This window comes from Cheilinus undulatus, linkage group 22, assembly GCF_018320785.1.
Source record: "Cheilinus undulatus linkage group 22, ASM1832078v1, whole genome shotgun sequence".
NCBI classification, from domain to species: Eukaryota; Metazoa; Chordata; class Actinopteri; order Labriformes; family Labridae; genus Cheilinus; species Cheilinus undulatus.
The window spans coordinates 21,091,105-21,114,693 of NC_054886.1; the positions used below are offsets into that span (position 1 = coordinate 21,091,105).

Consider the following 23,589-nt stretch of genomic DNA (forward strand, 5'->3'; position numbering starts at 1 on the left):
CAAAGCCTCCCAGACCCCAAATCATAAATATAAAACATGTTTGATTTTTAGGATTCTAGGTAGCAGTGCCCCCGACGGAGTACCTACTTCAACAAATGAGAGTGAGAGATATTACAGCCTTGATACTGAGGACACAGAACATCATCATTACAGACTCTGATCTTGTCAGTGTGTCCTGAGATTTGATTTAAAAAGACATGCTTTATGTGCCTCATGAGAATGTGTTCAGTATCTTTTTGGTTGTTTCTGATGTGGTGGGAATACTTTAGAGCAGGGGTTCTCAACCTTTTCAGCCTGCGACCCCAAAATAAAGGTGCCAGAGACCGGGGGCCCCCACTGTACCTGAAGGTGGTTGAACACAGTCATGCACAATTAAGAACAGTCATGTGCACAAGGCTGCCCATGAGGGGGATAAAGGGGAGAGCTCTCTAGCGCCTGGCCAAACCGGGGGCCCATTGAGGTCAGCAAAATCATGGTCCATTATAAAGTTAAGCTGTGATATCCACATTTTCTATCTAACCCGAAAAATAAAAACACTTATATTAAAGAAACAAGTATCTTTTTTAATCATTTGTGTAGTAAATAGCTTTCTTAAAATGTAAATTCTTTTTGGGCAAAAAAGAAAAAAAATTAAAACGGATAAAAAATTGTTAAACAGGTTTAATACTGGCAAAAAATGGTGTAAAGGTGGTGACTTTGGATTTAAAAAGTAGTAGAAATGGGTGAGAAGTGGCAAAATTTATATAAGGTTGGCAAAAAGTAACCAAAAAAAGTGCAAAAATGAGTTAAAGTTGCAAAAATGGTCAAAAATAGTGGTGAAAGGGAATTAATAAGTGGCTGAAATGGCTTTTAATTGGCAAAAATGGGTGGAAATTTGGTGAAATGGGGTGAAAAAAAATGATATAAACTGGCAAAAAAGGTTAACTAAGAAAGAAATAATGGTTAAACCGGCAAAAATGGGCATATCAGACAGTGAAATGTGGGTAAATTAGGAAAAATTGGACGTAAATAGTGGTAATAGTGGCAATATTGGGTCAACAGAGTCAACATTAGGCTTAAGTGGCAAATTAGTTTTAAAGAGGCAAAAACAGGCAGAAAAAGAGTGACGGAAAGGGTTTCAAATGGACAAGAATAGGTGTTAAATGGCAAAAATGTGTTAAAATTGATGGGGAAAATGATAAAAAGGGGTTAAAATTTGCCATAATAGATGAAACACAGCAAGAGCATAATTTAAAAAATATTCTTAGTATTTTTTTAGGACATCTGGAGATCCCCTCTCAGTGTCCAGCAACCCCAAAGGAGGTCCCGACCCCAAGGTTGAGAACCTCTGCTTTAGAGGAATAGGCACAGTGAAAGGAGAGATTTTAAATAAATCAGATGGAGTTTGATTTATTTAAGATTTAACAGTAATATCTGCAGTGTAAATACCAAGATGCTTGTCTGAAGGCACATCTAGCTCTCTAGATTTGATGAAATTTTCTCCCAAAACACACCAATTTATAATCAAGGCACTTACTCCACCATCTTTGCACAAGCACCTGCTTCTGTGCTGCTTTGTAATGAGCAAAATAGAGACAGATATCCCACATTTTACTTTGCACCTCATGTTTGAGAAAGCACTCTTTACATTGTCAAAAAAGGACCTAATACTTTTTTTTTTATCTGTAAATGATACAATGCTACTGGAAAGTTTCACAGTAAAGTAAACTATGTAATCTTTGTATACCTGGTGAGCCCACCACACCATTAAGTAAGAGAAGCCTGCAATCCAGCAGATGGCACCCAGGAAGGTGATGGGGAAGAACTTCTTCGCAGACTGAAACAGAAAGAGAAAGAGGAGGCATAGATGGTAGATTTAGAGGAAAAAGACCCAAGCTGGTGAAATTTTGTTAAAATGTTTCAAGAGGGTAAACCTGGTCTTACTCACCGGTTTCCTGACGTCAGGTAGGGTTAACCACAGAGGGAGCACGATGGGCATGATTAAGAGGTAGGTGAAGCGCTTGCGGGTGGACTCGGGCCAGGACAGGCTCAGGGGCTGGTCCTCCTCCTCCTCATCCTCAGCCTGAGGAAACACCACCAGAATTAAAGATGGTGATGAGATGATGTATCATTTGGGATTTACCAGGTAAATATGAGTTGAGTCATGCTTCTCACTTGTTCCTTAAGGGGGAAAAAAATCATTACAACCCAAAGTGTCTCCTTCAGCTTGATAACTTGTCTCACTGGGACACACCTCTCCATAGCAACTACCCACAGAGGCAGAAGGCACTCTTGCAACAGCAGCACTTCAGAAGAAAAAAAGACAGTGCGAGATCTGCAGAAAATGATGGCAGGACCTGGGTGAGCACGTGCGTTTGCTCTGTCGTGACCTTAAGACAGAGGAGTCTGATGATGACTGTGATTTGGAAGATTGCAGCGAGGCCTGAAGGGCTCAGCCTCTCCAGTCATCAGGGGCTCATCACTGCTGACTGCTGACGCCGGCTGCACAGAAGCTAAGGCAGAACCCCCCTCCCATCCCCTCGGGGTCTGATTGGACCTGCCACTGGAATGCCAAGTGAGCCAAAGAGCATCACCTCTCTGCAGATCAACATCAAATGAGCTGTCAGGGTGCGGGGACGGATGTATCGTTTCATTTGTGGCGCAAACCTGTTCAGCTTTAGCAGACCTTCAGTTTAACATTATGGGACTTCAGATCTTTAAGGGTACAATACCAAACCCTTTTGAGAGTGCAAAGATGTCTCAGGTCCCTTTGTTTCCAATTATGCAGCATGCTTAGGAGCCATGGGGACCTGCAGAGACAGGTTGATACATGCTGATCAGAGCTGAACACACTGAGGACAAAGAATTTGTCTCTTGTACCTTTGAGAGCAAGGTAAGCAAAAGTGTAAAAAAAAAAAAAAATCCACAAAATAGTATGAGAACAGATTGAGTGGAAAAACCCAGCAGGGCAGATGTTGTTAACAGATGTTGCTGTGTAAATATTAATTTTCCTCCAGAAAAATCATTTAAGGACTAATAGCTTCAATCACACCAGCTCATAATGCTGAGGGAGTGAAGCAGAAATCTTTAAAGATGGCTACTGCACAAATCATGAATCATATGGAGCTTATCCTGCTGTGACAGCCGCTGATGCTGAGTACTGCCTGGTAACCTTGGTAATCAGAGCTGCCAAACAAAAGGCAGCGCTTGCATCACTTATGCTCGGCATTCTGATTTCTCCTCTTCACAGCCAGATGGCTGCATTGTTGTCTGTTAAAAAGAGCTCAAACCAAAAACGTGAGGCTCAAGGAGGATCAGTTGTGAACCGAATCCACTTCATTTCTTGATGTAAAGATATAAATGAGGGTCTTTATGTCACTGACTGTTGTGTTTGCAGGATAAAAATAGCAGCACCAGCTTTGTATTAGACTCATCTGACATTGCAGTTCGCCCTGCAGCTCTTTCATAGATATGTTGTTCATGGCTGATGCTGCACACTGGGAGTCTGTCATTGCTCCATTTATGATTCCCTTTACCTGCTTTCTCTGCTAAAGTCCCCCTCAGCGCTGGGGCTCCCACTTCTGAGAGAGTTGATTTCCAAATGCCAGACCCTTGGGGGCCCTTCCTGCCCTACGGTGCCTCAGTTGGCACCGCTGCCAACTTAGAGCTTAAAGGCACTGACTTTTACCAGCCGTCACAGAGCTGTGAGGTGAGGCGTGACATTTGACATTTTTTTTTTAAACTTCCCAGAGGGGAGCGTGTGTGCCGACACCTAGTGAGTGGCAATGCTTTTGATTTTTGGGACCACACAAAGTGCAAAGTGTTCACACAGCTGAAACAAACCTGCACCAAGAATCATTTATACGAAGGGATTAAAAAAAAAATAAACTGCAGTTCCTTGAGGGGCCACTGGAGGTTGGCTCCAAAAAACAAGGAAACCCCATTAAGACCCATACAAAATGCCCATCTTTCCATTGGGAATAACCCTGTTTAAAGTCTGATTCAAAAAAGAGTATTGGTCTCTATAGCTCATTTCTTTATTCATGAAAACATACTTATTAATCTATCATACCATGATGAGGAGGTTTGTATTATTAGGCATAATTAGGGGCATGCCTGATTTAACTGACAGGTGATCATTGTAGGTGTTTGGCAGGATGCTTTGACTAAATCCTGTCACTGACCTTCCTGCTTTGTTTTCGTTGTTTTCCATATGCTAGCATGATGACTCTTAATGACAAGCTAGTTTGTTGCTTAGCAACCTAAACAACAATTCAGCCCACCTCTACTCCAATTCTTTAGCTACAAGTTTGGCTTAAAGTATAATCACCGTACAAAACCAGAATGATTTTTCTCAGCCAACATCACAGAAAGTGACATCACACCATCCAACCAATCAGCAGTATCCAGGGGCGTCTCATACTTCCTGTTTCCCCAGAACTCGAAAAATACAGTTTTACATCTCCTTTGACCAAAACAAATAGTCCTAAAATCATAATGAACTATGATAAGTTGATGAAACTCACACATTATAAAAGTGAAAAGTAGAGCTAAATTGCATGATAGGTTTTGTTTAAGTAGGATTTCTAGCAGTTACTGAAATTTTAGCATGAAAAATGGAGGAACCATATTTGGACATGCACCTGTTTAAGGGTGTAAAATGTTGTCTATATTAAGACACATGGCTTTTTCATCTAGCAGCCATACTAAGAGTATTTTCTTAACAAATAACTCTTTACAATGTAGTGTAGTTAGATGCTGCAACAGTAAATTTTACTAATTTATATAAGTTTTCATGGTATTAATAGTAAAATCAGTGATTTTTGGCCAGTTCTAAAACCTTTTGACAGTTTTGAGAAACTTATGAGATTAATATCAGTTTTTATTTTTACCAGGAGCCTTTTTTTGCTACTTAATCTCATTCATACATATAATACTTGTCATTTTTTATGGTACTTTATGAAAAAAAAGGTATTAATAGGGAAATATTTGCCATCTTAGTCAGTTTTACAACAGTGTAACAGTTTTATTACACTTCAATTGCATAAATCAATTTTCATCTTTATTTTGAGCCTCATCACTGCTAAAATTCACTTAGTTATTCAATATCTGTGATTATTATAGGTGTCCTGCTAAAATTATAAGATAAAATTGGTGGTACTACCATTACTTATATAGTATTTTGAAGTAAGTCACATCTTACCTCCAAAAGAATTTAAAATCTAAAGACAGCCTCACCAAGCCTGATGTCTCTGACCTTGTCAGGAGACACAGAAGTCATCTTAGATAACTCTGAGGTTTGACCTGTCCCTTTATAGGGTTCTCATTAAAATAGTTGGAAACTCTAAATTTCAGCCCTTGATGACTATTAGTGGACAACCCATGACTTTTAAACTTTTGTCTGTACTATTGTAAAAATTAGGGTCACTGAAGTGGCCGGAGTTGGTTCCTTCAGTGGTAAAAGAATAATTAAAAAAACATAAAAATGGATGCACATCAAATGTAAATAATAGAAAAATAAACACATATAAAGTCAAATGAGGATTTACCTACACATTTAAAAAATATTGAAATACTTCTGTTATGCACATATGTTTTAGAAGCAGAGGTTATTCATGTACCTCCCTGCTTTTCCTAACCCTAACCCTTAAACTAAGGACATGGGCCAACAAACAGGGTTAAAGAACCATGGTATTAAAACTAGATCTAGGTGTTTAAGGCAATCACAGTTCAGGCGTCAAGCACGTATGGTTAAAAAGGACAGGGAACATAGCGTGACGTTTTTAATTTAACACATTTAAACTGTTGACAATTATTGGGAAGTTAAGTTATGATTTCTCTGAGGAGGTGGTGGTGTGATCAGAGTCTGGACTGTCATAAATCATATCCTGTTTAATCTCCAATATTTCTCCTGATAATTTTCTTCAGATGAACATCATTATGGAGAAGACTGAATAACTGTGATTAAGACAAAAAAATCAATGAGGAAAAAAGATTGCCCAAGGTAGTAAATCTACAAATACCATCATATCATTTCCTTCTCTGGTTCCTTCATCTTTTAGGGGACAAATTGCTCACTTTTGCTTCATATTATGTACTTTATTATATATTTATTTAAAACGAACATATCTCATTGGATAGTTTAGAAAACAAAAATATGCCGCATAAGAGTTCTGACATCTTTTCATTTACAAATGATGTTTTCTGAGTTTAAATCTTGTCAGATCTGATAAAATATTTTAATGTTTTTGGTGAAATAGGTAGATTAGGTCGTGCCATGCTAAAAGTTGATTTCCATTTTTTTCCCTGTATGTTATTAAAAGAATTGATCATAGCAACTTTCTGAGAGTTAAAAAATCCTTCATGTATTATAGCAGAAAGACAATATTTTGTGCAGCATGCTTGTTTTTTTTTTTTTTGAAAAATAGGCTGGTATAAATGTATAATGCATGGTTAACCCATTTTACATGCACACTATTAAACTGATGAGCACATCTACTGTGGCTTTTGCTCAAAATCTGATGATTCAGTGCATGTGAACGGTTTAATCTGGGTTTGTCCATTCTACTTTATCTGCACATAAGTAGAGTATGTGAGTAGAGATGAATGAAAAGAAGAAGCAAACATAGAGAGCTGATTCATCCTGATTAAAAGCCTGTGAGTGCTATTAAGAATGTTACAACTTCCACACAGGCACAGCCCAGGCCAGCATCATTGCTGATTCTCCAAAGCTCTTGGATTAATGTGATCATGTAAATGCTTTGCTTTTAAGATAATGATAAAACCCTTTATTTTCTGCAGTTTTAAGGGATATTACAATATAAGAATGTTTCTGTCTGATCTCACTGGTTTTAACAGCGGGAAACAGAGCCCGGAAATTGTGCTAAAAGTCTGCTGCAGTTTTTAATTTGACCTTAGCTATCACCTTATTCCCCAATGTTTGTTGCCAAGAGGTCGAGGAGGGAAGGAAACATTTGAATGACGAGGCCCCGGGCAACATATGAAGGTGTGAGCGGTTTCCAGCTACTTCCTGGCTGACGCAGACAGGTGCACTGCAGGACAGATCTCCACAAATAGACACATATGAGACTTTGGCATGGCGATAAGCGTCCACCTCTTCCAAATTCAGTGAATCACCACCTGGAAAAAGGTTTCTATATTACCCTCATCAGGCCTTCACCTTAGAAAAGTTAAGTTCTAAGGCAAGTCTAAAAATGGTCTAAAGAAGGCTCTAATGCCTTCAGTTTTTAGAGACAATTATTTTCAGCTTCAGGAGAGACAGTTTTATCTCCAAAGACTATTATTAACCCTCAGAGTGAGAGATCAATCTGAAAACAAGATGGTGCAGTAGAAAAGATCAATAGACACACGGTCATGTTGGGAGGCAGGGCTCGTCTTTTCTTGTGCAGTCTATTCTAAGAGCCCCCTGTATGCTCTCACACCAGTCTGTATTTATAGAGCACTGTATCTTACCTAGGAGCAGCGCTGAATGTCAAAGTGCTGCAGTGTTTATTCTTTAGGTGCACAGCAATCTGACTTTTTTAGAGGTACTTTGTTCCTACGCTTTAGAACAGCGGAGCTGTGCTTTTACAGACAGGGCTTTGTATAAAAGGAGGGTTGTGCTTGATTAATATGCCTATATAGTTATGACTTATGTTAAAATAAAAAAAAAAACACATAATCCTATGTTATATATCTCTTTTAGTCAAGTACTTCATTGCTTTGACTATTTCCAATGGTTTTTAAAGCCAGAGAAATTCTATCATGACTGAGCCGCCATGAAAACATGAAATGTTTGTTTATTCATAGAAAAATATTTCTCATAATGAGAGAGAAAAGCAGTTAAAAGTTGCCTTCCAAGTTAATGCTGTAAGTGATCCCACAATGTTTTGCAAGTAGCTCCTAGAACAAACATGGAAGGCCACTTTTAACTGCTTTTCTCCCTCATTATTTAAAATTCATCCATGAAACTTGACCAGAGTTTTATTTAACAGAATTCAGCAGATTGTCTTTAGGTGATCTGGCTATGGCTATCTGGCTAGACCTTTATGGTGCGGCGTTTTGGTCTAAACTGTTGAAAACAGCTGAAACCAGGCGACCTCGTCTGTGGGGCAGAAACTGATGGACAGTACTAAGGTGGAACCAGAATGACATACTGAATGCCGTACATTTTCGGCTCACTATCAGAGGTTATGATAAGTGGCTATTTCTCACAACTGCAGGATTTTATGAAAAAGAATTTACTGAGAGGGATGCGTTTTAATTTGACACAACAAAAACTAAGGAAAACGCAAAGAGGGCTAGGGTTAAACAACAGTTTTTTTCCTAATCAGGCACTTCGGGCGGGGGGGGGGGGGCGGCTCTCAAATAAACTAAAGAAATGTAAAAAAAAATGGTCTAGTTAAGATATTTTTGTTCAAATATTATTATATTTTTTCAAATGCATGTAAATTTTGAGAACATTAACAGTAACATTAGTCTCTATATCGCAGCCAGCCACAAGGGATATTTAATTTGAATATTTCTGTTGTTGTTGTGTTGTCTATCACTGGGTTTGATGCTATTACGCTGTGTAGTTGCAAGTAAAAAAACCCCAAACAGGAAAATTGCACTACTCAAATGCCTGTTTCCACAGAAAAGAGCAGTTTCTATCAAGAAAGAATGGATTGATAAATATGTGTTTAACATGCTGTTATTTGCTAATAATGGCTGACAGGTGCATTTCTAAAAAATGGATGAACAGTTTGACATTTGAATTTGATAACATTCTGGGGGGAGGGTTAAGAAGATATGGGGGGCCTGATGTGGCCCCTGAGCCTCCAGTTGATGATCACTGCCCTAAAGGTTAGTGTTTGGGTAAGATGTAGGGGGAAAAAGATCAAAATAACACACCACAAACAAAGGAAAACCACAAAGGTTAGGGTTAGGCAACAGAATCCTAAAGGTAAGAGTTGGAAATAGGGGGAGGGGGATAAAGATTAGATAGGGGGATAAAATAAAAGATAGCACACCACAATAAAAGAAAAAAAAGCAAACAAGTATTAGTACATCACTGACCTCCCCATGGTCGAGATCGCACCATTGTAGAGGCCTGAAGCCATTGTCTCTACTCATTATCATGTCTTATTGTTTGGATTGAGGGCAAATCGGTAAACTGTGCATCTAAGACCTTTGCTAGCAAGGGCAGTGATCCAATTTTATTTAAATTGTAAAGAATTTTACAAACTCCATACTAATTCTGCCATTTTTGTAGTGGAAATACAAAATGTTGGTGCTGTCCAAGGCCAGTATTTATTCTACTTAAGCCCTAAACTGGACAAGAGTTTCATGAGAAGCAAAGCATGTACTTTGAGGATAAAAAAATAGGCTCTATCTTTTTCTTAAATAATGACAATAAAGAAAACACACAGAGCAGCATATACAGGCACTGGTTTTATTGGTAATTATTTGTTGCCATATTTTCTAAAGGACAGGTTGTTTTAGTTGTTTATCTTGTTTGTGGTGTGTCTGACAGAAGCTGGTCACTGGTCTTCAGCGACCACAGATTGAAACGCTACCATACCTAACAGTAGAGGACTTATGTGTTCAGACATTTTAATTTACTGGCAGGTGTTTTTAACTGGATGTGATAAGGTTTTAATTTAATCCCAACGTCTCTGACATCCCTTTCTCAGAGAGACACAGTCTAAAAAATTGATACCACACTGTAATCCTGAGAACAACGCCGCATGCTTGGAGTGATTTGGAAAGTCCTTGTTGTGTTTCGACCAAGCAGTTCAGTTTCAGAGCAGTTTGGTATGGAAACCTGAATCTTGCTTGCATTTCAATGTTAAACTGTACCTTACTTGGTAGATGAAGATGTAAACTGGATGGCGATAGTTGTCAACCTTTTGGGCTTCAATCCACCAGTTGAGAACCACTGCTTTAAACAACTAAAGACACTCTTACTACATGTAACACAAGCGCCAGCAACAATTCAGCTTAATTACATGGATTCCTATTGTATTATGGGATGAGGAACAAGGAAAAAGGTAAATGACAAGGTGTCAGGAGTGTTGGACAGGAATATTTCCTTGATTTTCTTGTGCTTTATTCCCCCAACAGAAAATATTAGCTTGTTTTACAAAGTGGAGAACATGGCGCATTGATAATACTCGTATCTGAAGTGTTTAGCTCTGACTTGTGTCAACATGGAAGCAGAACTATTTGGTTCAAAGCTGTCAAAGGCTCATCGCAAAAAAATCACCACCCTTGCTTTCCTCAGCATTCAAAATAAAAAAGCTAGATGCCAGACTATTTACAATGGGATTTGAAATTTTCATGTTTATCAGATCCAGTGTGGACGGTGATGCAATAAGACGTCTGATGATCAATGCGAGGCATTTATATGTCTCTTGACAGCACAGCGCTGTTAGTGATCACATTAGCAGGGGTCTCTCCCTCTCTCTTTTTTAATCTTTCACATCTTCAACTTTTTTTCATAAATAATTAATGACCTATCTTACACTGAAACTGTTCCAAAAAAGGCCAGGTTTTTTTTTTTATCATCATCATGTGGTGTTGGCTTCCTGTGTCGGATTGAGACCAAGATGTTCGCAGCACAATGACCTAAAGATCCTCTGTTTACATTTCCCCCGCAAGGTTTCACAGTAACTAGGGTTCAGGCAAGACTACTTAGTCAAGAAACACTCATGAATCGCAGCTATAAAAATTCTTTATCAGCAGTTATTGATCAGCACTTAGGCTGGCTGTTCTGGGATCCCCCTGCCCTTCCATAAGCCTACATAGAAAGCATTAAGCAGGAACAGCACATATTCCTGCTCTTCCTATGCTGATAAGAAAAGCAAAAGGCAGGGAGAAAAGCAGCAAAAAACCCAGAGCAGAATAGGCGTCAATGACAACTAAATCACATTAAGTCAGAAGCATAATAAAGGAGAAGTTGGGGTGGAGGAGGATTGCAAGAGTGGCTTGCAGAGAGCAGCAGAGTGTAGCCAGGCTAGACAAGGCAGCAGCTGATGAGGGCTTCCATGAAATCAGCTGATCTCAATTATGGCAGCGCTTGACTCCGTGCCCTACCTGAATGCTTTATGGTCAACTTTTATCCAAGTAAAAAGAAGCAGGATGGTATATTTCATTTGAAAAAATCTCTTTTTTATCTACAGAATGAGAACAATGAAGAAATAGAGTGTACCAATCTGTCCACAGGGGGTGGCCAAATCAACACATAATCACAGCATGACACATCATGACATTTTTGCAGCTGTATATGTGTAATAAGAGCATCTACCTACAGATTGTGAAATAAGCCAACCAAGCCTGTTGTTTGTAGCCTGCCTGTGTCTGAAAATATGAAATCTGATGGTCTTTTCACAACCTACGTTCAACGTGAGATCACAATGAGTCACTGTGATGATGCCTGCATCTCACCTGGTATCTCCACGCACAGTTATGGAAGCACACAGCTGTTCCCCTGTCAGCACTCCTGCCTTCTTTCCATTGTCCAACACTTATTTTCAATACATGTTTGTGCAGTGTGCTTTGCCTGACACCTATCTCTGCCTCAGTGTTAACATGCTTTGAAAATAACTTACTGTTTAAGCAGATGATCTCATTTGCTCTTGGAAAGGCATGCGTATTCATTTTAATCAATTTTTTACCAGCTAAAATCTCCTTACAGGAGCTTTAAAGGAAATATAGCATGCCTAGGATCAAGTTAAAAATAGACCTTATGGCTTGGAGAAAAAAAGACGGCAGGTTTTATTCTAGGTTACTCTTTGTGATGGCGCACTGAGATCCCACACAAGGATGGCATTCATGCTCGCCTCCTGGGCTTGTTTCCCTAAAAGTTAAGGACTTTTGCCCTCTTGCTTCAGGACCGTCTGCTGGCCTGGCAGGTCGCTGCATCCCAGTGTCATGGCTCATGCCAGCACAACTGCTGCAGGTGCCAACTCTGAGACTCAGTGCCGAGCCGTGCGTCATTACTGTACGTGTGTAGAGGCACGTGTGCCAGTGTGTTCTTTCCAGCCCCCAGCGGTGGGCAGCAGCAGGTGAGTGAGGAGTGTGATTACAGAACTCGGTGGGAGGAGGCGGGTCTTTGACAGGTCTGGCTGAAGATGGAGGAACTCACCGGGATGCATGCTGGGAAATTATCAGCAGCAGTGACCGGTGCCAGAACCAGTGCAACCTTAGCATCAATCACACTCAAGGTGGAACATGGACACAGATGACAGTCAGAAATATTCATTCATGTTTCTCCAACTTTCATATCTTTGTCTTTTTACCCTTTTATAACTCAACCTGGTTGGCTGTTATCAAAACAGTCTCCCCTCTCCTTTATAATGTGCTTTCTTACCGTTTCCCCTTCTTGTCCAGCTGTTCCATTCATGGGTGGCGTCACTTCCACTTCAACACTGGAGCTGTTTGGGAGGTTCTTATCTGTGGGATGAATAATGAGAGAAAAAAAAAAAAGCTTTTAGAAGACCAAAAGTGCTTTTTGCCTCAAATACACACGAGAGTGTCCACAGTAATGGCATGGAGGATGCTGGGAAACAAATCCTCTGCACTTTTAGGTAATCAGCTTGAGAAAAACCTACACAAACATAAAGAATTACTCTATTTCTACAATTCACTTAAACTCAGTGTTTATTGTTTCTTAGCTAATATTTAGTGACAAGTAGATTCACACTCTAAACATAGAAGAAACTAAAGGTTTTGGATTTATTATTTTCAGATAAAATACGGAATTTTTACATGATGGTTCTCCACAATTTACTACCATAATGGAATGCTATCCCAGTATTTCTGTCTTCCAACCATTTGAGACAGGCAATGAGTTTTGAGTGTTGGAACGGGCATTAATGTACAGAAAAGGCTTCATGTTTTCAGGGCCTTTGCTCATACATTTGCCTGTCCTTTTAAAAAATGTATCCCAAAAATGCTATGACAATTTTGAACGCAAAAAACAAAAAATACCTTAAGGATTTTTTTAAAATTTTGCACAAAGCCTTATCCTGGATTAAGGATGAAGTAATTATATTTTGGAGGCTAAAGACTGAGGTTTATGGTACACATCCCTTGCTTGTGAATGTGGTATCTCAAGAATGCTTACAGTAAATTTCGTCAAACTTTGCATTGAAGTCCACTAAGACTAAATCTGTTAATGATTTTTGAGGTCAAAGGTCAAAGGTAAAGGTCATTAGGCCTCATGATCAGACCTTGCCTATAAAATTTTTCTAAGGTAGGACACAGTCAGCTAGCTAATCCATCAAATTTGGATAGGAAATTACCGAGCACAAGACTTAAGAGTTGGTTAAACCAGTCATCCATAATTTTTCATAAACACAGGCCTGAGAGGCTATTTCAAAACTGTAATAAAGCCTCCTGCCACTAGTAGTCACTGTCGCTTCACTTAATAGCTGCTGCCTTCCTGCCACAGCTTTGGGAGAACATAAGTCGTAGAAACTGTGCAGTATGGTAGTACTTTGAACAGAATCTGGAAATGAAGTTGTCAGTAGGCTGCTGAGGGTTATATTCATGTAGAACAAAACAACCCAAGCACAATAGTAATTTACAAAGAGGAATAAAGCCTGACAGAGCCAGATGCTAACTTTAGCCACTCTCTACTCAGCAGGCCAGCCTCTAATCATACACCCACTGACACAATGACCCTGTAATGAATTTGATTATTTTTAGAGCATTTTCTCCACTTTAGACTAGTTTAAACACAGTTTAAAGGCATACTTAGCCTGGGAACATCCTTAATTTGTACCCTAGAACAGTGGTTCTCAACCTTTTAACCCTACTTGTGTCCAGTGTCCTTAATGAAAAACCAAATTAATACATATAGTTCTGTTTTCTACCATGTCTGTTTGTCATCAATTAAATCTGTTACTGGTAATTTGCCACAAATTGCTACCATCTTCAATAAAGTTATTGCAATTCCCTACAAAATGGGTGACAGGTTTATGGCCACAACAACCATAAATTTGTCTTTCATTTTTGTGTTTTGTTGTTTCTCTTGTCCCTCTCCTTTTCCTGCTATTCTGAAATGGCACTATACAAAGCTTGATTGAATGATTTATAACTAATTTCAAGAAGCTTTCTAGTTGCATGTTATCCACTTTCATCACAGCTTTAGACTATTGCTTCATCTGCCAGCATGCATACGTTCTTTATTTATAATGTGACTCCTGCTGTGTTCTTTTTATGTCATGTCCTGCCTCTTGGGACACTGTTCCTCCCGTCTGACAGGGAAATTCAGCCAATGTGACAGAAAGAGCAATTCAGAAAGATATCCAGGGCATTAAGTCTTGAAATTTTCAAGAGATTATAAGGAAAACAGGCTCCAGATTAATCTTAAAACTGAATATGATCAAGTTTCACTATGGATTGAAGTGTTTTTAAGTGATTAAAAAAGCACATCTATGTTGGGGACTGCTGATATCATCCGTCTGCCTCATCATTTCCAGTCGGCTGCCATGACTGAATTCCATCTGAGGCCAGACTTACTAAGCAGCCCTTATTAAAATCCAAAGAGCCGAAAGCCATGTAATCAGATGATAAAACCATAATTGCCGTGGAAATTGCTTTAATCCAAGTGTGGTTGTGGCAATTAGAAGGATCTTCAGATAGATAATCTGACCTGATACCATCATCAGCCAACACATGACCTCACTCCTGAATGGATGCTGTGATATCACAGAGAGAATCACCTTTACTTCATTTTAGAGGCAGTAAATATTTGACACTAAATTTAAGATATCTGAGGCATGACAGGAAAAGTGTGCTGCGCTGGCTACCAGTTGTGCATTTTGATGAAGAAGCTAATATGTTAATGTGGCACTGTTAGCATAATTTTGCCCCGTTGATGAACATCTCTGCCTCTCTTTGATTCTGCAGCTCAGACTACATGGAGGCCATGAAAGCGTTTCCTCTGGCCTCCTGTTTATCCTTTGGTCCGGTGCTCTTTGAAGTGAAAAACACACATAAATTACACTTGGCAGTGACTGTGATTGATTTAAATACTGCTTGAAGACAACACTTGCAATCAATTTGGCAGATCTTGATAATGTCATGCTTGTTTAACATCGGATTGTGATGCTCATTGACAATTTCAGAGGGCAATATAAAGACCAACATAAAGCCCAACAAGACAGATAATCCATTTTTATTCAGTTTTTAAAAAAAATGCTGATCATTGCAGGTTTTCAACCAAAAAGTTTAAGGATATATTTTCAAAAACAATTACTGGCTTTCTTTTTGAAAGCTTAGAAAATCCTAACTGAATTTTATTCCTTCTGATTCTGCCTCCACTTATCACTTTTGGTTCTTACTTTTAAACTACAGTAGTCAAATCCCAAGATTACACACCATCGGTCTTATCAAAACTGTTAACAGCCAGGATGGTTTCTCTCTCTTATCTGCTTTATCAGCCATGCCAAAGAAAATAAGAAATTAACTAATTTATCTCCAGAGTTTGAATTTTTTTTAACCTAAATATGAAGTTTTATTTGTGAATAATTATAAGAAAATGTTAAATTGCCCTTTACACAAATGTTAATTTATTTATTGTCAACTTCAAGATTGGTCATAAAAAACATCTCCTAAGCCTTTTTCTCATTGTGGATTCCAGGTGGGATATCTAACACCCCTGATGTGCCTTGTCTGCAGTATCACAAAGATGTACTGGTGAACCTTATTCGTTCCTGTCTCTGAGCCTTTATAGGCGGTAGTAGCAGATGTGAAATGGCACCTTGTTTTTTCAGCATCACATCGAGGTTCTTGTGCTTCACAACATAAAATAACACTGGGACTATGTAACACCTGCAAAGGTAATACAAATCTGCAGCTTTTAATATAATAATCCCACAAACATAAACAAATGTAAGTGCAGTTGCCTGCTGCAAATGCAATAACTAGCAGGGATCTAGGGCATTTGTGGGAAGGTAAATACCTTCAGCTTTTTAAAGATTATTTCCCACAAATGCAATGTGAACGGGGAAACTAAATGTTTGTGGTCATTGTAGTTGTTATCATTAATTTTTAATGTCTAACAAAAACTAAATTACATTAAAGTCTAGTTTTAGTCATCTTGATGAAAACTTACATTTTGTTAGTTGTAGTCATCAAAGATCTATCTTTGGCTTGTCTCAGTCTAGTTTTTGTCATGGAAAAAAAAGGCTGTCGACGAACATTTTTAGTCCTAGTTTTAGTCGACATATTAAAAACAGCTTAGCAGAGGGGGTTCAAATGTGTCAAAACAGGGCTCTGAGGAAATCTTAAGTTACAAACAGAAACACTGTTCACCCAGCCAGCCAGGGAAACTCAGAATTTGTTTTTAGTCTCTGGAGGTTTGTACCCTTTATGTTTAAGATAGTAACTTGCTTTTATAGGGTGGGACACTACAACCTTGTCCTGTGAGTTTTGTTATTTTATTAATGCTCTATGAACTGTAAAATTACTTGTATTTGGATCACATGAACTCCCTCTGAGGGCTAAATTCAAGAAGAACCCCTTAGATTTTGCAGAATTTTCCAGAAATGATTTAAATCCTCTCTTTTTTCATTCAAAAAACTTCCTGTTTAATGGCGAAAAAGATAAAACATCCAAAATGTCTAAATCCTTTGAGCTGACTTGAGCTTAAACTGACTTGAACCCAATGGTAGTTGAAAAAAGGCTACAACAAACAATGACCCCAACTTCCTTTGTTCATGTTAACATTACATTTGGAGAGAGTGATTTTTACCTTCCCACAAACATAATAAATACTTGCAAATGTTAGTTATGAATAGTAGGCAACTGCTCTTACATTTGTGAGAAATGTATTACGTTCAAGGTGAAGTGATGGTTGAGCTTTTATCAGCACTGTTGTAGAATCACAATATTAAAGGGCTGTATACAGTAATAGTTTAACAGTAGTGACATAATGGCATTTTGAGCTGCTTTTGGTGTATTTGCTTCAAAGAAAACTCTTGACATGAAACATTCAAACCACATTATAGAAAAAAAGTCCATCTGAGGAGAAACAAGGGCAAAATGCTCAGCAGAATTTGGTACAAATATTTCAGTCACACCAGAAATCTAACACTGTATTGCACTGTCTTCAGATTGACATGTGCTGCCTTAGGCTTGAGATATACTTGTTGTGAATTGTGTGGATGCATCATGGCTGCCACTCGACCCCTGCATCGGGGGAACCACTGTGCAAGTTCTCTAAAAATAAAGGCGCAAGATGCAGTATGTACATGACTGGTAGAGGCAGTATAAAGGTGGAGGAGGTAACAGTCAACACAGTAGCAGAGACAATAATGCCTGAAAATATTAAAGACAAACTGATATAAAAAGTCCTCCAGTTCTTCACATATGCTGCACAACATGCATGTCTCACCAGCCAACTAACTTGTTTGAATGATCATCTCAACCTAAAAGGATCTGTGTAAAATAAAATCTGTGTTTTACTAATTTCACGAACACATTAGGAGTATTACATCTGTGCAAACAGGAAAATGGTGTAAAAACAAAGTGCAGACTGTATGTCCTGACTACCAGTCATCAGTCTGGGGTGATCTGGTCTCACTATTGATTATCTATGTCAATATTATGCTAGTTCTGCTTTCAGAATTAACGTTAAAGTAACCTCCTCAAGTGTCTCCATTTTTGTAGTTTACATCCAACACATAAGGCAGGTTGCTCTACTGTGCCTTCTAGTAACTAGGAGTGGAAAGTAACTATTTACATTTACTTGCATTTTTTAGTTGAGTAGTAGTTCTTGAGTAAATTTTGAAACCAGTACTTTTACTTCTACTTAAGCTTTCACCAGAGTAACTGTACTTTTACTTGCCACATAGTAGCACATAACGAAAGAATGACTCCACATCACAACACAAAACAGCTGATGACTGCTGGGAGTCTTTTAGTCATGTTTCTGGTGGATTGTTGTTGTTTTTCTGATGCAAGACACATTTGCACCATGAGTGAAGTTATCCACTGAGTTAGAGACATCACCTGTGACTTTAGGTGATCCTAAGGTACGCATGGTGACTATCCCTCATCAGAATGCACTGCCTTGCTATGAGGTTGACTCTCTACTTTGTCTTGCCAGAGGAGACCAACCTTGCCGCAGATTTTCAAGAGTTACTGCAGATCTGTCCTAATGAGAAATATCGTTTTCAAAAGTGTAGGAAACTAATGTAGTAGGGCCAAACAGACACTTTTAAAGTGTTAAATGCAATTGTTTATTTACCACGGCCAATTTTGCTGTTTATTTTACTTTTTTATAGATGTGACATTTCCTGAACAACCTGGTTGGAGATATCTTGTTGTTCTTGCCAACAGAGAAAGATCAGATTTTACTGTACAACTACTCAGTACTTAAAGTAAACTTTAAATTATACATTGTTTACTTTACATGGGTAGATTTATAGTATTTATGTATATAGGTATATAAGATTTAAGTAATTTTAACCAGAATAACTGTACTTCTACTTGATTTATACGTTGCATATAAGTAGCCTATATTTTATAAGACTGCTCATGACTATATCTCCAGCCTTAATATTTAAGATTCAATATGCAACATTATCAAATACATTTGCCATACCGAAAAGCTGTATTTTTATCAAAGTAGAGCCACATTGGAAAGTTAGTATGGACTGTCTATCACAGTGCACCCATGTGGAGTTGTGTCAGTGGCAAAAAGCCTTTGTTTTGGATGCTAAATTGCTTAGTTTGAAGCAAAACTTTTTCTAGTGTTTGTTGCCAATTTGTATACGAGGATACAGGCAAATATACACAAGTATTATGTGTAGCTATTCTGTATAATCTACTATTTTTACCTGAGCGGCTTGCCACTCCATTAGCCTTCTCGCTGTCCTCCACTTGGCATTTCTTTTTGGCGATCTTATGAAGGATGGACGCCTTCTCTCGGAATTTACCTGCAAAACAATCGCCATGCACATTAAACGCAGAACAGACAGCCTCCTCCCGCTGAATCCTCAAAGCCTCCTCGACTCATCCCAGAGCTCCTTCGTTGTAGCCTTGACCCCAGATGGGTCACATTCCCAAAGCGCAGTGCCCACAGGGTGGTGGCTTTACACCACCAAAACAAAACTGCATTTCAAACAAGACTGAGAGTCAATATGACATAGCATATCATATACTGATGATCCTGCAATGTCCTGGTCCTTGGTGGAGGCAAAGCCAGCAGCGGGGGGAATCTCTTGTGGAGGGATCTGAGGTCAGATTCACTCCTGTTGTCGCTTGTGTCAGATCAGAGACTCACAAGAGATGTCAGAGGCCAGGAACAGAAAGCAACTTAAGTTTGAGCTGGGAAAAGCATTGTTGTAGTAGAAAAACAATAAATGTGTAGTAAAACAGGAAGCAACTGGTGTTATAATCTAGTTTGGAAGTTCTCCAGTGTGTTGGTACAGTGGCTGTGTGTAAAGACTGCAAAACAAAGTGGAGACATTCTAATTAGAGTATCTAATCAATAGATTTAGTAGTGATGAATGTGTTTTTTCTTGGCTGATAACATTTATCAAATCAATACCTACTGGAAATGCATTGCTGTGACGCAGGGGACTAGATTGAAACCAGTCATCAATTGAACAACATGACCTTGTGGTTTATATAAGCAGAGCAGCCTCTTGACATTACAAATACAGGCGCACGCAAGCCTTGTCTGCTCATGTTGTAATGACCACCGCTGGCTTTGGGAACAATGATTTTTTATACAAAATCCCCCAATGACACACACAAATAACAATGCAGGACTCAGACGGAGAAGGATAGGACTATAAATAAACTAAAATCCTGTAGTGAAGGTTTTATTTTCCCATGTAATATTTGCTGGCTGAGCAGGCTTGGGGTATTTAATGGTGGGAACACCTTCTGGTGAAAGCTCCTGTGTATCGTTATTAACCTTGGCCCTGTGATGCATCCATATTTAATTTCACTGACTTCATGTGCGTGTCAGGTTTTGCATGCGTGTCCTGCCTTCTCCCAACCAGCCCACTGCGATCAATGGGAAAGATTTTTTTTTTTGTTTTCATTTTGAGCATGCACAGCTGATTCGTCAGTGCTTGACACAGTGACGCGTCGATACGTACTCCACCCAACCATGTCAAAACTGTCTGCGACCTTCCGGCGAAATCATTAACCGCCCCAAGTCACCGCCAGCCTTCCTCCCGTCTCCTCTATCTCACACGTCGTTTTTCTCCCTCGCTCCTGTTTTCCTCGCTCATCTGTCTTTGGTGAACACTCTCATCCTCTCACTTTGTCTTTTTTTTTTTTTTTTTGGGCACATCACGCCGCCGCCCCTCCTCTTTCCCGCCTCTCTTTCTCTTCAAGATACACACATGCACACAAGCACATACTCACGCACAAGAACTGGACGTTTCTCAAAAGACAGCCACACTGATTCCACTGCCTTGACATCACTCACCTTAGGCGGCCATTATTACCTTGATCCTGAGTGACCTGCATGTGTTTGTTAATAAAATGTGGATGATTTGAAATCCTGTCTCTGTGTGGATTCAAATGAACAGAGTTTGGCTTTTTGCTACAAAATAATTTTTAAAGTGATAATCACTCTGACGAAGCTTTTCTGCACTAGTTGTGAAAATATTTTCACAAAATCCTTCAAAACAGCAGAGCAGGTGCCACTAAAGCAGAGAAGAGGCAAAGAAAAGTGCTCAAGTGTTTTCAGGCTGGCTGCTGAATTGTCTGGTAAATAGAAACACTGGAATGCTTTTTTATCGTAGAGTTGGTTTTAAAAAATCTCTCTCCTCCATTTGTTTACTTGAAGTAATAAACTAGTCTTATCTGCAATGTTAAAATTGATCATAAAAAATGATTATTTATTTCAGAATGGTAAAAAAAACCTCAGAAATTCTCAGACAGAGAATTTAGCTTGCATTCCAATTTTTAATGTTTTATTTTGCTGAACTGTGACTCTCCTCCTCCAAAGACCCTGCATGAATATATGAGGACATTACATTTTGCCTGTCCTACAACATAGTTTTAATTTCTGCTGATTTATTTACATAAATGTCCAGAATATCCATTGAATTTGAAATTTTCTGAGAATTTGGGGAGTGCTTGAAAATGTACTAGTGTTTCCATGGACATGTAAGAGACATGCTCTTTATATTTTGAGATTTTTATTGGAAGTTTTGGTGAAAATTGTGTGGAATTTGGAAATTTTAGATATTCATTTAGATGTTTTGGGAAATGAAGAAATATTTGGGCATTTTAAAAGAAAATGGAGTTTGGGGAATTTTTAGAAATTATTAAGAATTTGATGGAAACTTCAGGAAAATGTCTTTGTATGTTTCTGTCATGTACATGGAATATAGCAGATGTATTTGTACATTTTTCAGAAAATTATCAAAGATATTTTAGAGCGGAGATGGCCTAGTGGTCTATGGTGCGGCCCGGGTTCAAATCCGGCCCATGGCCCTTTACATGTCTCTCCACACTATATCCTGTTGCTGGCTCTATTCACTGTCCTCCTCTATCAAATGAAGGCACGAAAAGCCCAAAAATGAATCCTAAAATTTATCTCTCTCTCTCTCTCTCTCTCTCTCTCTATGTGTATATATATATATATATATATATATATATATATATATATAGATAAATTTTAGAGCAAATTTTCTTTGAAGTTTTGGGAATTTGCTTGAAAGAAATTAGAAATTTGAGGGTTTATTTTTATTAAAACGTTAAGGCTTTATTAAAAGTTTCACTCATACATCAGGTGACTGAAAAAATGGGTACTTTTTATGGGATACTTTAAAAATGCATTGAAGAATTTTCGCAGAAACTTTAGGTAATTTCTTTAAAATTTTAGGGAATTTGTGAAGAATTTGGAAAGCAAATTTCCAAAAATATCCTGTTCAAAGACAAGGCTGCGGATTTCACCTATCAGATCCTACTTGATGAAATTATCACGACCTTCCTTCAAAGACATTATTTTACAAGGAAAGAGTTTGCAGAGTCATAAAGTACACTTAAAGAGATGTTTTTTACACAAGAAAATATATGGGATTTTGCCGTTTAAAACAAAACAAATGGTGGGTGCTTGTTTTTTGTACTTTGGGACTATGCAAAAACTTTCCAAGTAGTATTACTCTCCCTAGAAACTAAGCAGTCACATTTGTATGTTTCTGGATGTTCATTTCTTTTTATGAAATAAAAATCTGAAGGTAAACAATCTGAGGTTCATGTTATGGTTGTATGAAAATTATTAGTGGACCCTAGAAAATGTTAAGGTTTTCATGGCATATGCTGGTCTAAATAATTATTTACACTGATATCAGTTTAAGACATTTGAGTATTCAAAGATAGGATTCTTATTTGCTTAAAAATGTTTCGATATAGTTTACAATCCAGTAAGGAGTGTTTTTTTAGACACATCTTTACCTTAAACTTGTTAAATTAGGCTGAGAAAGTGTACCCATCTGCTATGTTGTCCAGCCTAGCTTTCCTGTATAAAGGGGATCACTCACTGAAATAACTGGAGGCTAATGCCACTGCTATTGTCAGGTACCTTGTGCAACCTAACTTTTAAAAACACCAAAATATCCCTTAAAATTAATGTAGAAATTTCAAAACAGTTATTGACCAAATTGTGGAAAGAGTGAGTCTTTTTCAAAGACTATAATTCGAAATTTCACATCATGAATCACTGTGACTAATCAGACATTGTTGTAGCGTAACAAAGGCTTTGCCCATTAAACCAAAGTAAAATGAAGTGTTTCCTGAAAAAGTGGACGTCTTTCAGTATTTCCATTGGTGAAAATATATTTCCTGGAGCTCTATTTGAGGTGTTTGCATTTTTATAACCAGCAAATTTGCATAAAGATGAGGAAATCGCAGTCTTTAAGAAAAAGCAGCCCTTCCTTTGCTGTCGTTACACAGCCGCTCATTTTCCCCGTCAGCTCTGCCTGTTATGCAACCACTGGGTGGATGAGTCACCCCAGTTTGCCAAATTCAGCAACGTACGTCTTACATTTGTGCACCTGCTGCTGGTGCAAGTGGAACCTCTGAGTGAGGGCTGAGGCATGAATGATGTGTTTCTCAGCGATGCGGATGGGTAACGGGGCCGTAGAATAAAAGAAAAGAAAAAGGAAAAAAGGAAGTCCTTGTGCCTTGTGTTTTCTGAGTGTGAGGCATGGGATGGTTCTCTGTGCGTTTCTGTGTAATTTTACCTGCCTAAACATTTAAAAAATCTCATTAAATCTGACAAAGAATCCCAAGAAGAGGCAGTGGCTGTATCACAAAACCAAACATGCTGAAATTTTCAAGTTTTCTTAGAAATATCTCATCAATAAATAAAATCCATAAAAACACTACACACAGTAACACACAATATGTATGTACATATTCTCTGGGCAAACACAAAAGAAAATCCAAAATAAAGATAATTAAAAAGAAAATTCTGAAAAATGGCATGGCTACAATGATTTGCACTTATGTCAGTGAAATCTCAGAGAGGTTGTCAAACTTAAAAGATCAAAATAGTGCAAAATAATACTCCAAGCATACAAACAATGGGGTTCAGGGGAGCTGCTTCATGATTAAGATGGAGAAAAAACCAAGAGGGATGACACA

At 38.4% G+C, this 23,589-nt stretch overlaps 1 protein-coding gene across 4 annotated transcripts in view; it reads right to left on the reverse strand.

Moving 5' to 3' along the window:
• LOC121504713 (sodium/potassium/calcium exchanger 2-like) overlaps positions 1-23,589 on the reverse strand; it is a 76,843-nt gene that overhangs the window by 5,847 nt on the left and 47,407 nt on the right. For all 4 annotated transcript variants that reach the window (XM_041779738.1, XM_041779736.1, XM_041779734.1 and 1 more), the window contains 4 exons: positions 18,813-18,911; positions 12,332-12,414; positions 1,928-2,062; positions 1,727-1,816 (listed from right to left, as the gene is read on the reverse strand). In XM_041779738.1, the coding sequence (XP_041635672.1) occupies positions 1,727-1,816; positions 1,928-2,062; positions 12,332-12,414; positions 18,813-18,911 (407 nt within the window). The remainder of the gene's footprint in view (positions 1-1,726; positions 1,817-1,927; positions 2,063-12,331; positions 12,415-18,812; positions 18,912-23,589) is intronic.